Below are 15,218 nucleotides of genomic sequence, written 5' to 3' on the forward strand. Positions count from 1 at the left end.
CTTCACATGAAGGATGCGTATTAACAGAAGCCAGATCAATGTTAACTGATGTGGTCCATTTCAGTACACGTTCGAGGATGCCCCTTTGTTAAAAAATTAACGAATCGATGATTTGATGTTTTTTGTTTACAAATTTAAAGCATGATGCTCCTCTGTTAACAAATTAAATGGCGGATGTCTCGTTGTTATCAAACTAAATGGATGATGTCCCTTTGTTAACAAATCAAATGGATAATGTCCCTTTGTTAACAAATTAAATGGATGATGTCCCTTTGTTAACACATTAAATGGATGATGTCTATTTATTAAAAAATTAAATGGATGATGTCCCTTTGTTAACAAATAAAATGGGTGATGTCCCTTTGTTAACAAATGTACCAGCTACCTGCCACGGACGACTGAGGCTTGCACCAAATGACCTCTTTAGCTCCGCCCTTGTCATCGTCACGTGGCCGCGACAACGAAAACAAAATCTCCTTAACAAAACACATTTGGTGTCGGGGCCATGTGGCAGAGTGGTACATGACGCTAAAGCTGACTCGACTCGAACGACATGAGTTCGGATCCCATCTAGAAAATGCTGGTTGTCACCTGGAACGCTTCGATAAGTCAGTAAAAAAAACTCATCCAACAAATTATATCAATTTGCGACTTCTATTGATTATTATTTTTAGACTCTAATCGATTGTTCATTTACGTATTTTAAATTCGGTAGTCTATTTCTGATTTGGAATACTATTTGGTATGAATGCATAGTTATTTAATTTTTGAACTTTTAGTTACAACACCGCGCCAACTATGCCGCACTTTGGGATAATAGAATTTACAGGAAACGTTGATAGCGTTCAGCGTGGTCGAATGGTAGATAGTTCAACTGCTTACCCGAAAGTTGCGAGTTCGGTTCCCATGTTCGAGTCCCTGATTCCTGACTCACATTAGGGCATAGTGCTGCATAAGTCGAGGACTTTGAAACAGGTGAACTATAATTCACCTACCCATGAGACCGTATGCTTTAAAAGGGTTTTATTACTTACATTAAGAGCGTTCCTAATTCTATTAGCCTATTGTCCAGCCGTTTAACTAATTCATTCGGCTGATACGTTTTGCAAAAAAAAGTTTTACTTTTCAAATTTTTAAACTGAACTTCTTATAATTGTTTAAAATTATAATTTTGAAAAAAAAAATCTTGAGTTAACTCACAAAACAATATAAATACGAAAACTTGTTTCATCCATGTCTACAATAATGACCTTGATATAGTCAATGTTGATTAAGTCAATTTTTTGCTGCAACCATGCCAATAAATTTGAATAACCTCGTAAATTTGTCTCACTTAAATAAATATTTTGAAAACATGAAGCAAAGAGCAGGTAACCGTTGTAATAAATAATTTTATTTATATCATCTCTTCAGAAACGCCCAGACAATGTTTGCCTTGACCTTTCACCTTGGGGTCTTGGCCACGTGACTGTTCGAATAGATATTATTTGGCCGATCCCTGAAAGACGAGCACCTCATTAAGTTAATTAGTGACATACGTAATCAATCGTGCAGTGTTACAATAGTTCGTGAAGTGATTACGTCATTATTGCCAGGTTTTTCTGTCATTAGCGGGCTTATTTCGAGAGTGGATAAGTGGCTCTAGAGACGTGTACACGCTTAAATAAACTAGGTATTTTAGTTATACAGCTATTTTTGTTTTGATTTTAGCCATTTTAGTTGTAGGCTTAGTCCATAACACCCCAGTCCATAACACCCCAGTCCATAACACCCCAGTCCACGACAACCCAGTCTATAGCACCCCAGTCCACACATTTTACTCTCACTACACGCCCTAGTCAATGAAACTTCATTGTCAGTAAAAACCACAGTCCGTGAAACTTAACTGTCAGTAAAATCCAAAGTCCATGAAACTTTACTATTAGTAGAAACCCAGTTCATAAAACTTTACTGTCAGTAGAAATCAAAGTCAACGAAACTTTAATGTCAGTAAAAACCACAGTCCATGAAACTTTACAGTAAAAACAACAGTCCATAAAACTATACTGTCAGTAAAAACCACAGTCCATTAAACTTTACTGTCAGTAAAAACCACAGTCCATGAAACTTTACTATCAGTAGAAACCTAGTCCATGAATCTTTACTGTCAGTAGAAATCAAAGTCCATGAAACTTTACTGTCAGTAAAAACCCCAGTCCATTAAACTTTACTGTCAGTAAAAACCACAGTTCATGAAACTTTACTGTCAGTTCATGAAACTTTACTGTCACTTAAAATCCCAGTCCATAAAACTTTACTGTCAGTAGAAGCCCCAGTCCATGAAACTTTACTGTCAGTCCATGAAACTTTACTGCCAGTAAAAACCCCAGTCCATTAAACTTTACTGTCAGTAAAAACCACAGTTTATGAAACTTTACTGTCAGACCATGAAACTTTACTGTCAGTTAAAATCCCAGTCCATAAAACTTTACTATCAGTAAAAACCACAGTCCATGAAACTTTACTGTCAGACCATGAAACTTAACTGTCAGTAAAAACCACAGTCCATGAAACTTTACTGTCAGTCCATGAAACTTTACTGTCAGTTAAAATCCCAGTCCATAAAACTTTACTATCAGTAAAAACCACAGTCCATGAAACTTTACTGTCAGTTAATCTCCCAGACCATGAAACTTTACTGTCAGTTAATCTCCCAGACCATGAAACTTTACTGTCAGTTAATCTCCCAGTCCATGAAACTTTACTGCCAGTCCATGAAACTTTACTGTCAGTCCATGAAACTTTACTGTCGGTAGAAGCCCCAGTCCATAAAAATTTACTGTCAGTCCACACTCACTCAATCCCATCGAACTCCGACCCCCAGCTGAGGCAGCTGTTGGCGTTATTCTGCCGGCTCTCAGAGCAGGATGCGAACCGCTGCTCCACTGGAACTACTTCCTCGTAGGATTTGCTCACCACGCCATACTCCACGTTCAGATCTTTCTTAGAGTCACTTTTGGCAGTAGACATTTGACATTGCCTGAAATGTTTAGTAGATATTTGGCATTTTCTAATATGGTTAGTAGATATTTGACATTTTCTAATATGTTTAGTAGATATTTGACATTTGCTGAAATGTTTAGTAGATATTTGACATTCTCTGATATGTTTAGTAGATATTTGACATTGGCTGAAAGGCTTAGTAGATATTTATATTGGCTGAAAGTTTAGTACATATTTGACATTCGTTAAATGTTCATTAAGTTTTTGAATATGTAATTACCACTTATGCTGATAAAATTATATCCGTGTGAATGTGTAGTGGGCTAATAGTTATTCTAGCTTTTTAATCGGTATGACAGCGACACACAAACACAACCATAAGCATGATCACAACCACAACCAAAAAAGCACAACCACAACAAAAACACAGCTATAAGCACAAGCATAAATAGAACCACAACCATAACCATTTTATCTAGATGAATAATCTTAGGGTAACATCTTGATGTTATTTTAGATGATACTTCGAACAAAAACACATTCTAGAAAAATCTAGGTGATATCTTTAGCTAACAAGACTATAACAGAATGCCACATCGTAGATACCACAATTAAACCCTAACTAATTACCAGCTTCTTCTTCTTCGTAATTAATTGTTAACTTGTTATGCGCAATATAGGTCGCTGACTCCGATTTCAGCCTGCATTTCTTTTGGATTTGATTCCATAGCATTTGTCCATTAACGAACAAACTACTAGGCAGCAGTTGTTTGATTTTGAAGATTTCTCTCCAAGATGGGTTACTGTCTCCAGCTATAGATCCTCATCAGCCCGGGGCTCAAACTCGAGACTTTTCAGTTTAACAGCCGTGAGCTTTACCGACCCGACCACGTTGACCCCAAATGCCCAGCCAATTGAGTTCACAATTTATCTTAATGACCTTGACCTACCTCTTTGCATGCTTATTTCTGTTCACCAGCATAGCTATGGCTGAAAAAAAGATGGCGAGCCCCAGACCGCTAGCTGCAGTTATAATTACCCAGTAGGACAGAAGTATGTATGGCTTGCTGCTTGCAGCCAAGGTAGTTAAATGTAGCACGGTAGTTACATTGGCAGCGTTAGTGTCCGACGAATTTGAACCTGGTAGTTCTGAAGTTTCCAATGTCGAAGAATAATTATTTGAGTTGGGAATTTTTGAAGTTCTGTTTGTCGAATTTGAGTTGGGTAGCTTTATAGTTCCCTTTTCCAAATTTGCGTTAGGTAGTAATGAAGTTCCCTCTATCGAGTTTGAGTAGGGTGGTTTTGAAGTTCCCTCTGGAGGTCCCTCTGTCAGATTCGGCATCAAAACTGTTTCTTTTCTATTCATGCTGGGTTTCGTCTCAAATTTAAATGACAGTTGAACTGTATAATTTGTGCCCGGCTTTAAGTCGCGGAATATGTACTCCACTTTCCCATGTACCATGTTGTCATGTTTAAACGTAGAGTTCGATATCTTTAACCATGTTTCCGTGCTGTTGATAGGTATATTCCAAGATACCAGTAATGTTGTCGGGCTTGTGGCATTGGTGCTCATGTTTATCTTTCTAGAACTACTTCCTTTAAAACAATAGAGAAAAAATGAATTTGAATTTAAAATATAAAAAGCAATTTTAAATATAGCAATGATCTCTATACAGAGTACAATAACGATAGTTCTACACGATGGAGTATACGAGTACTACTGTAATTCTTTTATCTATATTCTATCGCAATCTCTAAAACGAACGTATGCGCCATACGCTCAAGGGGAAGCCCGGGGAGCGACTATAGCTACCCATTGTATCCATAGTCTATCGCGCTGTTTAAAATTAACGTAGACGCCATAGTGGTCATGGGTGAGACCTGGACGCCAAATCGGCCCCGATCCGGGCGCCGGAGGATGCGCCTGATTCGATATAGTCAACGATTATTGTTGCACATCGTGTCTTAAGTATATAGACTTTATTTTTTTACACGAACGTATGCGCCTGAGTACTCATAGCGGAGCCCATGGCGCTTCAGGACACACAGTCACCGGGGCGCCGATGGATGCGTCTATTGCAGTTTTACCGCTGAATGTAGTAGCACCCTTCCCCGCTAAGCAGGACGCCCAATTAACGGATACCAAGTGCTACAATAGCCATTCTGGAACTATGAGCGCCAAACCGTGTATTTACGAAAATCGAACACTCCCAGGCGCCACCCATAAGAAATTTTAAATATTTTTTTCGCAGAAATCTTTTCGGGAGTATTCTTATCTACTCCCCAAAGTTTCATGGCACTTGGATGAACGGTGTTGAACCGCAATCGACTTTTATTTTTATATACCGTATATAGAGAAGAATTGAACCACGCCCTGGCGGGGCGCCACCCCTGCGAAATTGAATTTTTGTATTTGCAGATACCTCTCCAGGAGTATTCTAAACAACTTGCAAAGTTTCATGGCGATCGGATGAGAGGTGTAGTAATGCATAAAAAAAAACAAAAAACAAACAGACAAACAAACACACACACATATATACATCAGAGACGTAGCGAGGGCGGGCGGGGAGCGGGGGGGGGGACATATGTCCCCGGGCGCCGACCATAGGGGGGGGCGCCAAATTGAAAGCTTGAGGGGGGATGCAAATGAAAAGTTCGAGGGAGGGGGGGTGCAAATCGAAAGTTCAAGGGGGGGGGGGGTGCAAATCGAAAGTTTGTCCCCGGGCGCCGAGAAGGGTCGCTACGCCTCTGATATACATTGCTTCTATATAGATAGATAGTTAATTAGATTAACAAATATATTTTATACTGAAATGATTATGTTTACTGTCAAATATAGAAACGAAAAACAGAGACAAGTTGATTTTCGCACGCTTCAATATATGAAAAATAGCAATTATATAAGTATTTCCTTACACTGCTTCGAAATATGTGATCCGTGAAATCTATATATTATTTTCAATTATCAGAGAAAAAATTCTAGAACATAAATATTGTATTAACGAGTCGAAAAAAAATGTGTATTAAAAGTATTACAATAATGTTTGCTCAATCACAGTACAAACATGCTATGATAAACAAAATTGTATTACCAAAAACATACTTTCGATTTCGTCACAGTTTAAAATTTAAGATTTTCAAAGCTATAAATTTCAAACAGTTTGAAGCTGTATTGGCTACGAAAATAACAAAAGTTTTTTCTATATCAAAAAGATATGAAACGCTAAGCCAACTTTCCTCAGCCTATGGAAATTTAAAAATATTTACTAACAATATTAAAGAAATTAAACAAACTATATCAAACCAATTAAACAAACATTATCAAACAAATAAAAGTAACAAGTTAATAATATTTACCAAGGATAACCGTTGTTTGACTTATACAAAAAAGAAATATCGATACTGATGTTAATATACTGGGGCGATATGCACACTTCATTTCCGTGAAGTTCTGGAAACCGTTGCTCTAAATCTTAAGTGACAATATTAATGCTACTAAAACACTGACAATTCTTATGATAACAGTGGGACTATTTCATTGAAATGTCACAATGAACAATGAATGTTGTGTATAACCTGAGTGTATTATAGTGTATAGAGTATAGAGCACCCTTGACTTAGATGTGTTGGCAGGATGTGAGTACCAACAAACAGCCAATCACACGTTGACAGCGTGTGAGTCATCTTGAAACACAATGTGAAAATTGTCGACCCAGTGATCCGGATATCACCCACTTCTCTCTCGTAGAATCATTAAGAAAAGTGTTTCATCGCATTGTTTACTCTTCATCCCAGGATGTCTAAATGCTTTAGTTTCTTTTCTATGAATTCAGTGAGTCCGTAACTGAAACCTTGAATCAGGCCTGATATATATATATATATATATATATATATATATATATATATATATATATATATATATATATATATATATATATATATATATATATATATATGTTTAGATATATATTTATATACTAGGCATGCTGCCCAGCTTCACTTAGGCTTTCGAAAACATGGAGAATTTGAATGCTTAATTAATTCCCCCGAGGGTCGGTCTACGAGATGTTCCTACGTGGACATTTTTGTTCGATTTATAGCTCATATAAGGCGCCGGTCAGTCTAGGTCAGTTTTTACCCCCTCATCGTAGACTTTTCGGCCAACCGGCCCCCGTGTTCTGTCCCCCCAAGGCAAGATCCTGCCAAATTTGAAGTGCCTGCGGCGCCGGGAAGTGCTTTATATATCATAGAGATTAGCAAATTGCATAGATAAACAAAGATTTCAATAAAGTAATTAAGGCCTGAAATACTTTAGTATAGAAATGTATTATTTGAATTAATTCTAAATCTAGGTAGGGTCTACATCTGTGCAGAGGCGTAGCGAGGGGGGGGGGGGCGGGGGGTGCGGACCGCACCGGGTGACACCATTTAGGGGGGTGACACCAAGGCAAAAAATAGCAAAATATATAGAGAAAAATGTGAGGGGGGGGGGGGTGCAAATCGAAAGTTTGAGGGGGGGGGGTTGTGTGACCTACTTAGGTCTTTTTGCTTTATGTATATTTAATCTCCTAAGTTATGTATTTGTCCTTGGGAGAATTGTCAGTTCACTGGTACGAATCGGTCAACTGAACTCTGTCACATCAGGTGATTGTATTTTTAATCCCTGGCAGATCCTCAACCAATGGTCTTGCGACCGTGAGGATCCTTGACAGATCCTCAACCAATAGTCGTAAGACTTTTGAGTGATTTCCCCTTAATCTGAGTTGTATTTAATCTCGGGTTTTTTCATGTCAAAAGGCAGCCAGATTGACCTTTGGACCAGGAGAGTTGTGCCAGAGGTTATGTGTGCCACTGTTCAGTATTGTAATTTTGTGTAATGTTTTATCACCTTTGTATAAGGTATTATGTGACAAGTTGTAGTATTTCAACTATTGTGTTCTGGTGTATTATTGCACCTTTTTGATTACTTCGGTGATAGTTTGACCTTTATTTGGATTTCTATTGTTGTAGAGGCAATACGTCTCTTCTTGGTTTTTTTGTGTGGTAATTATGATGCCATTCAGTTGTGTGAAGTATTGATCTTTATTGGTGTATAATATACTAAGCCACAGCTGTGATATATTGTGATTTTCTCAAACTGTAAGTTTGAGTTTTTGAGTTTATTTATTGTACTCTTAGAGTCTGTAAATTTTGAACTTACCTAGTGTCATGATCTTGTAAATTTATTAAAAAGGTATTGATAGTTTAAGTCGTGTTGAGTCTCTTCGATTTGTCGTGTTTTACCCCTAGACAGCATTAACGAGCTCACGGCAAGTTGTTGGGATTCCATTAGAGTGACTTCTATCGGTACCATACCAAACGAACCTGGGATGTCCGCTCCCTACGCGGCTGTCGGAGAGCGGCCATAACAGGGGTGCAAATCGAAAGTTCGAGGGGGGGGGGTGCAAATCGTAAATTGAAAGTTTGTCCCTGGGAAGAGTCGCTACGCCTCTGGGGGGGGGGGGGGGGTGACACCATTAAGTTCCGCACCGGGTGACACCCGACCTCGCTACGCCACTGCATCTGTGAAAGTCTAGTATAATAGATTGGAATCACTGACGAGAAGCCGCGTTGATTGTTAACAAGCATTTATTTAGCCATGATGGAGAGAGAGCGGAAGTGACGAGAGACCATTATTTATATACATGTAAGGGACATCACTCAAGATAACAGTATAAATATAATACTAATACAAGAAGAGTGAGTTCCCTTGACTTCACAAGTCTCACTATATTACATCCCTTTACCCTTAGTAAACACAACTTATCTCTCAATAGAACAATTTACAGTATCCTAAAATCACCAATTATATTGTAACATGAACACTATGGTAGATTACATCCTTACAAACAATGCACAATATGTTACAACATAATTAAAATACAAAACAATGATGTCAAAGTCCTTTTGACCTTTAAAATCATAGGTCTAACTTATTTGGGACTTTGATTGTCCTGTTTGACCTTCTCAGTGGCTTTTGATTTGGTGACTCAAGATTCTGACCATATGGATTCTCTATCTCAGGAGGTCTAGGATTTAAATGATTAACTCCAGAATTTACATTTTCTGACTCCAGACAACTTGGTTCACTCATATCAACAGAACTTGGTTGTGGAACAAACTGAGTTGGTGTGAACTGTTCAGATTTGGTGGGATTGACAGATTCACACTTATTATCTGCACAAGTTATTTTTAACTGGTCTGCATGTCTACGGACAATAAGTCCATCATTTGTTTTTACTTTATAAGACACAGGTCCTGTACATTGAACAATTTGACCTGGTATCCATTTTTCCTTTCTCCCATAATTTCTTAGATACACATTCTCATTAACACCAAATTCTCTTTCAATGCATGTTTTGTCATGATTTAATGGAACTATTTTTGAATTGGCATCTGGAAGTATTATGCTATTATTCAGATCCTTGACTGACATAGATTTCTTTGATTGATCAATTTTCTCAGGTAATCTGATAGTGCTTTTTAGTAACCAAAAATACTGTTTAAAAGTAATATTCTGGACCATATCAATTTGTAACTGTGATCCAGTATTTGAAGTGGGTGTATTAAATGGCAAAAATCTTTTTTCTTTTCTTTTGATGTTACCCTTTTAGTTTCTGTAAGTGCTAATGATGTTAGCAAAGTTGTTTGATGATCACATTCCTTCTTATTTAAAGCATTTGAAATTGCCATATCACCATAATCATTTATTAAGTTACAAATACTTTGTTTAGGTAACTCTGACTGATAATGGACTACATCTTCTCCATCTTTTAGACTTAATTCCATTTTTCTTATTGTATATGGCCTTAAGTCATCATTCACAGACTCTTCAGGCCAACCATTCTTACAGTACTCATTCATAATTGTATGCAGTTAGTGTGATAGCCCATCTTTGAATTCTTGGTGAGGCATGCTCAGGTAGGGTTTTGTTTTCTCCAAATAAACCTAGCAATGGTTTATGATCTGTAAAGATGGTGAACTTCCTACCAAACAGAAACTTATGAAATTTCTTAACACCAAAAATGATGCCTAAGCCTTCCCTATCTAACTGAGAATAATTTTTCTCAGCCTGGTTCAAAGATCTACTGGCAAAAGCAATGGGTCTGTCACCCTTTTCATCCATGTGGGACAAGACTGCTCCTACACCATCTGGTGAAGCATCACATGTTAATATAAGTCTTTTCCCTGGGTCATAGTGAGTTAGTAAGGTGTCAGAAGACAAAGCTTCTTTTGCTGTATTAAAAGCAGCATCTTGTTGTTTACCCCAGTGCCAAGTTGCATTTTTCTGCAGCAGCTTGTACAGTGGTGATAGTTTACCAGACAGATTCCCTATGAACTTTGCATAGTAATTTATCAAGCCCAAAAAAGCTCTTAGTTGTTGGGTATTTTCAGGTTTGGGTGCTTCTTTAATGGCTTTTGTTTTCTCAGGTTGAGGTCTGATACCTTGCTTGCTTAATATATAACCAAGAAAACTAATTTCTGTTGACATGAATTGACATTTATCTTTGTTTATCTTTAAACCTTTTTCACCAACTATTTTCAAGACTTTATCTAGTGTTTTAAGATGTTCAGTGTCATTCTTACCAGTTATGTACACATTGTCAAAGTACACACAAACATTTGGAATATCCTTAAAAATACTGTCCATGACAGCTTGGAAAATTCCAGGGCTAGATGATATGCCAAAACATAGTCTTTCATATTGGTAGAGTCTTTTATGTGTGTTTATTGTCGTATAGACTTTTGAATCTGGATGCAGTTCTAGTTGAGTGTAAGCATGACTAAAGTCTAATTCAGTGAATTTGTCTCCTCCTGCCAAATTCAAAGAAATTTCCTCAATATTAGGAATAGGGTACCTATTTAGCACTATTTGCTTATTCAGTGTAGCTTTATAGTCTCCACAAATTCTTACAGAACCATCCTTCTTTAACACTGGCACAATGGGCGTTGCCCAATCGGAATAGTCTACCTTCTTTATGATGCCATTAGATTCCAATCTACTTAGCTCATTTTCAATTTTATTCCTCATTGCATAAGGTGGAACTCTAGCTTTGCAGTATCTTGGATTTGTGTCTTTAATGCTTATCTTCACTGTTCTATCATTTAGTAATCCAGAATTGCCAAAAACACATTTATTTTCAGATATAACTTTATCTATTGAAGTAAGACTAGATTCTCTTGCATTGTTCAATGAACATATACTCTCCCAATTTAACTTAAGATCAACTAACCAGTTCCTACCTAGTAATGGTGGTCCATTTCCTTCAACCACAAGAAGAGGAAGTTTAACACTTTGACCATTATAACTTACATGAACCATACACTCTCCTATTACCGGAACATTGTCACCAGTGTATGTTGTTAGGCACTTGTGACATGGTTGTAGAGGCACTGATCCTCCTGTGACAGCGTCAAAGTCCTTCTTTGTGATGACTGTTAGAGATGCTCCAGTGTCAAGTTGGAAGCTGATGCTCTTACCGTTGATATAAACTGGTACATTGATGGGAGCATGACTTATTGATTTCACAGAGAACAGGTTGAAATCCGGCTGCGAATCAGTTTGAGCATTTTCACAGGTAGAGTGGTTCATTGGTTGGGTTAGGTAGTCTTGGTGAGAGTTAACATAGTGCTGCCTTTGGTTGCGGTACTGTCTTGACTGGCTAGATTTAGCAACAGACGAAGACTTTGCGAAGCAGGCCTTGGCAATGTGACCTTGCTTACTGCACTTATAACAAGTTGCTAACTTGAACTCGCATCGATGAGATGCATAGGGACCTTTGCATCGATGACATTTTTGATAATTATTACTAGATTTAGATCTAGGCTTTAAACGTGCAGGCTGTTTAGCATAAGTTGGAATGCTCTGATGGGGTTGGTGTTTGTTGACTAACCTGCTGTTTACTGCATGGATCTCTGAAGGCGTTAGAGATTTTGCCGCCTCGGATGACTGCTGGAATGAAGTTGCAAGTTGTATTGCTTTTTCTAATGTTAGATCTGACTCGAGAAGCAACTTTCTTTGAACATCAGGACTGTTTACACCTGTCACAAACATTTCACATAGTCTGTCAGACAGCGTGTCTCCGAATTCACAAAATTCACTTAAATGACGTAAAGCAGCAACATATTCTGATATTGATTCGTTTGGTTGACGAGTCCTACCGTCAAATTTAGCTCTACATAGAAACTTTGATGGGGTAGGCGCATGGTGGTCTGTTAGCAATTTGCTCAGCTCGTTAAAGCTCTTGGTAGTTAGACTAGCTGGTGCGCATAAGTCCTTTAGTAGCCTAAATTGTTGAGGCCCTATGACTGTTAACAAAACAGCTCTCTTTTTGGCTTCTATCGTCACGTTGTTTGCTTCAAGGTAAAAGCTTAACCTATCTAGATATTCATGAATGATTTCATCATTCGAATCAAATTCTTTTATTTGGCCATACAGCGCCATTATTCTAGAAATACTTAGCCAATATGCTCTAGCAAACCTCTTTTTGGGTAAGTAGGTGCTCTTTCTAGTGGATTATTTATCCTCGTCGCCAGATATAATAGATTGGAATCACTGACGAGAAGCCGCATTGATTGTTAACAGTATTTTATTCACACCAAGATGAAAGAGAGAGCGGAAGTGACGAGAGACCATTATTTATATACATGTAAGGGACATCACTCAAGATAACAGTATAAATATAATACTAATACAAGAAGAGTGAGTTCCCTTGACTTCACAAGTCTCACTATATTACATCTAGTTTTTCCGTAGATCTCTAGATCATCTAGATCTAGATCTAGAATTTCTAGAATTTCTAGATCTAGATGATCTAGAATCTCTAGATCTAGATGATCTAGAATCTCTATATCTAGATGATTTAGAATATCTAGATCTTGAATATCTAGATTTAGAATCCTAATAGAATTTTTTTTTTAAGTTTAGCGCGAGCAAAATTGTATTGTGTACATTTTATAGCGTACGTAGATCTAAATAATATTTGAATGATATAGTTTATTTCTTTTTATTCTAAACACGGCAGATGACGTCATTAGTTAATGTATAAACATTAGTGACGTCACTGTTTTATGCATTCTTTTTCACAACAATAAACGCTTTTCCTGTTGCATAATTAAAACTGTTTTTCTATATTCGAATACGCCTTTATATTTTATTTTTCATCTTTAAATAAAATTGTGGTAATACATTTTAAACATCTAACATATTATTTTCAACAAAAATCTGTATCAAGTTCTCGATTTATCGCTGCCGATTCTGATGTGATATCCGGCGAAAATATTTTGCGGACAGAGAGAGAGAGAGAGAAGTGCGCACATGGGCTATTATAAATTAGGATATAAACATATATATATATATATATATATATATATATATATATATATATATATATATATATATATATATATATATATATATATATATATATATATATATATATATATATATATATATATAACATAATATTGAAAATTCTGTATGTATGTAATTATGTTTGTCGTGGATTACAAAGGAATATAAGAAAATACGATACTTCCATGGATTCCAAAGCTAGATAATTAAAGCACTCATGGTCTAAATGCATCGTTTAAAAAATTAATACTGAAAGTGTTGGGAAATAATTTTCATTTTTCAAACTGATAGTAATAATTGTGGGCATGTTCATTAATCAAATTTAAAAAAAAAAAATATCATCTTTTACAAAAATTCTAATTATGTCTGAAAATTATTTATATTTAGTCTTTTAGCACTTACTTCCCTTTGATAAATTAGGAAAACACAATTACTTCCCTTTACAAAACATTGCATTAGTGGGAAAAAAGTTACTTTTTATTACTTTGTTTTGGTGTTGGGAAAAAAAAAGAATTACATAATTAGCACGGATTAATCAAGTGCATTTGTTAGGTATTTTTAATTCTGCCTTTTATTTATTTCCTACACTGAATGCACTGTTTACTAAATATTTATTTAATCAAAGACATTTGACGTAAAAAAAGACATCTTTATTCTGGAACGCAGGTTATTATTTGTGTTGTTTTTTTTTTTGCGCATTCGTTTGTGTCTGTCTTTTTTGCGCACGAAGAGGAATTCGTTTTGGTCGGTCGCACCAGAAAGCTCTTTTATAGACAACTGCACCAAACAACAAGAAGATATACAATTTTATATATTAGAATATTATTTTTAATCAAAGACGGGCGAAGTAACAAAAGACATCTTTACTCAAGAACAGGAATTCCCGCAGTTCTCTATTTTTTTGGCGTTTTCGTTTCTGTCTGTCCTTTTTTTTGCGCACGTAGGGGAATTCATTTTTGTCGCTTAACCAGACAACTCTTTTATAGAGACCTGCAACAAACTACAAGAAGATATACAATTTTTACAAGCTTTTATTTAACTCACTTCCTCGTCAGTCTGTCGTCAGTCGTCAGTCTAGATCGAAACGCAGGAGTGAAAATTCGGACAGTTCTACTTGACCGATACGATTCACAGTTGGCACGTGGGTCAAGACATGAAGACAATGCAATCTGAAACTAAATTTGACTTAAGTGGATGCCTAGATAATTTTTTATGAATTAAGTAAAATTTGGACCGAATTACTAGGCATGACTATCCAGCCACACCACACGCGTCATCACGTTCAATTACTACGCCATCAGGTTCAATAGCTGCGCCATCACGTTCAATAGACGCGCAATGGTTTTTAGTCATGTAACACTATTGTAAATAAAGCATGTAAAGTACTGAAAAAAAATTCATAAAAAAAACATTTTTTGAATAACAAGCTTTTATGTACTTATGCACTAAAAAGTAGAAAATAAATTATACACTACTATTTAAATTACTATAAAGAAAAGCGTGGGTCTCTTCTCAAATATTAGTAAAGGTATCCAATAGGTACTAAAGTGACCCACGCTTTTCTTTATAGTAATTTAAATAGTAGTGTATAATTTATTTTCTACTTATTAGTGCATTAGTACATAAAAGCTTGTTATTAAAACGTTTTTTTATGAATTTTTTATATAATACGAGCCGACCCGCGGCATATCATACGCCGCTATTTAGTTGTTTTATTTTCTACTTTTCAGTAATTCATAATTTGTGAATTCGACAGTACCAAAGCTGCCACTAAAAATATTTTTTTAAAACGCTATAAGTAGCTCGTTAAGGATGATAACCCACCCCCCCTCCTCCCCCCCCC

The 15,218-nt window shown here is 36.5% G+C and overlaps 1 protein-coding gene across 1 annotated transcript; it reads right to left on the reverse strand.

The window, feature by feature from the left end:
• Positions 1 to 1,380: 1,380 nt before the first annotated feature.
• LOC131934740 (uncharacterized) lies at positions 1,381 to 6,591 on the reverse strand. Its single transcript, XM_059290848.1, has 4 exons — positions 6,340 to 6,591; positions 3,933 to 4,578; positions 2,837 to 3,019; positions 1,381 to 1,498 (listed from the first exon to the last, which is right to left on the reverse strand). The coding sequence occupies exons 1-4, from the start codon at positions 6,419 to 6,421 to the stop codon at positions 1,444 to 1,446; spliced, it is 966 nt and encodes a 321-aa protein (XP_059146831.1). The 5' UTR covers positions 6,422 to 6,591; the 3' UTR covers positions 1,381 to 1,443.
• Positions 6,592 to 15,218: the final 8,627 nt, after the last annotated feature.

This window comes from Physella acuta, unplaced genomic scaffold (assembly GCF_028476545.2).
Source record: "Physella acuta isolate Inbredline_101_S28 unplaced genomic scaffold, ASM2847654v3 ptg000117l, whole genome shotgun sequence".
Lineage (NCBI taxonomy): Eukaryota > Metazoa > Mollusca > Gastropoda > Physidae > Physella > Physella acuta.

Bases quoted from the DNA above. Each gene is read 5' to 3' on its own strand.
- LOC131934740 (XM_059290848.1), bottom strand. From the start codon at position 6,421: ATGAAGTGTGCATATCGCCCCAGTATATTAACATCAGTATCGATATTT. The intron at 3,020-3,932 runs GTAGGTCAAGGT...TAAACATTTCAG, and splicing joins AGAAATAAGCATGCAAAGAG to GCAATGTCAAATGTCTACTG. The intron at 1,499-2,836 runs GTGAGTGTGGAC...CTCGTCTTTCAG, and splicing joins TCGGAGTTCGATGGGATTGA to GGATCGGCCAAATAATATCT.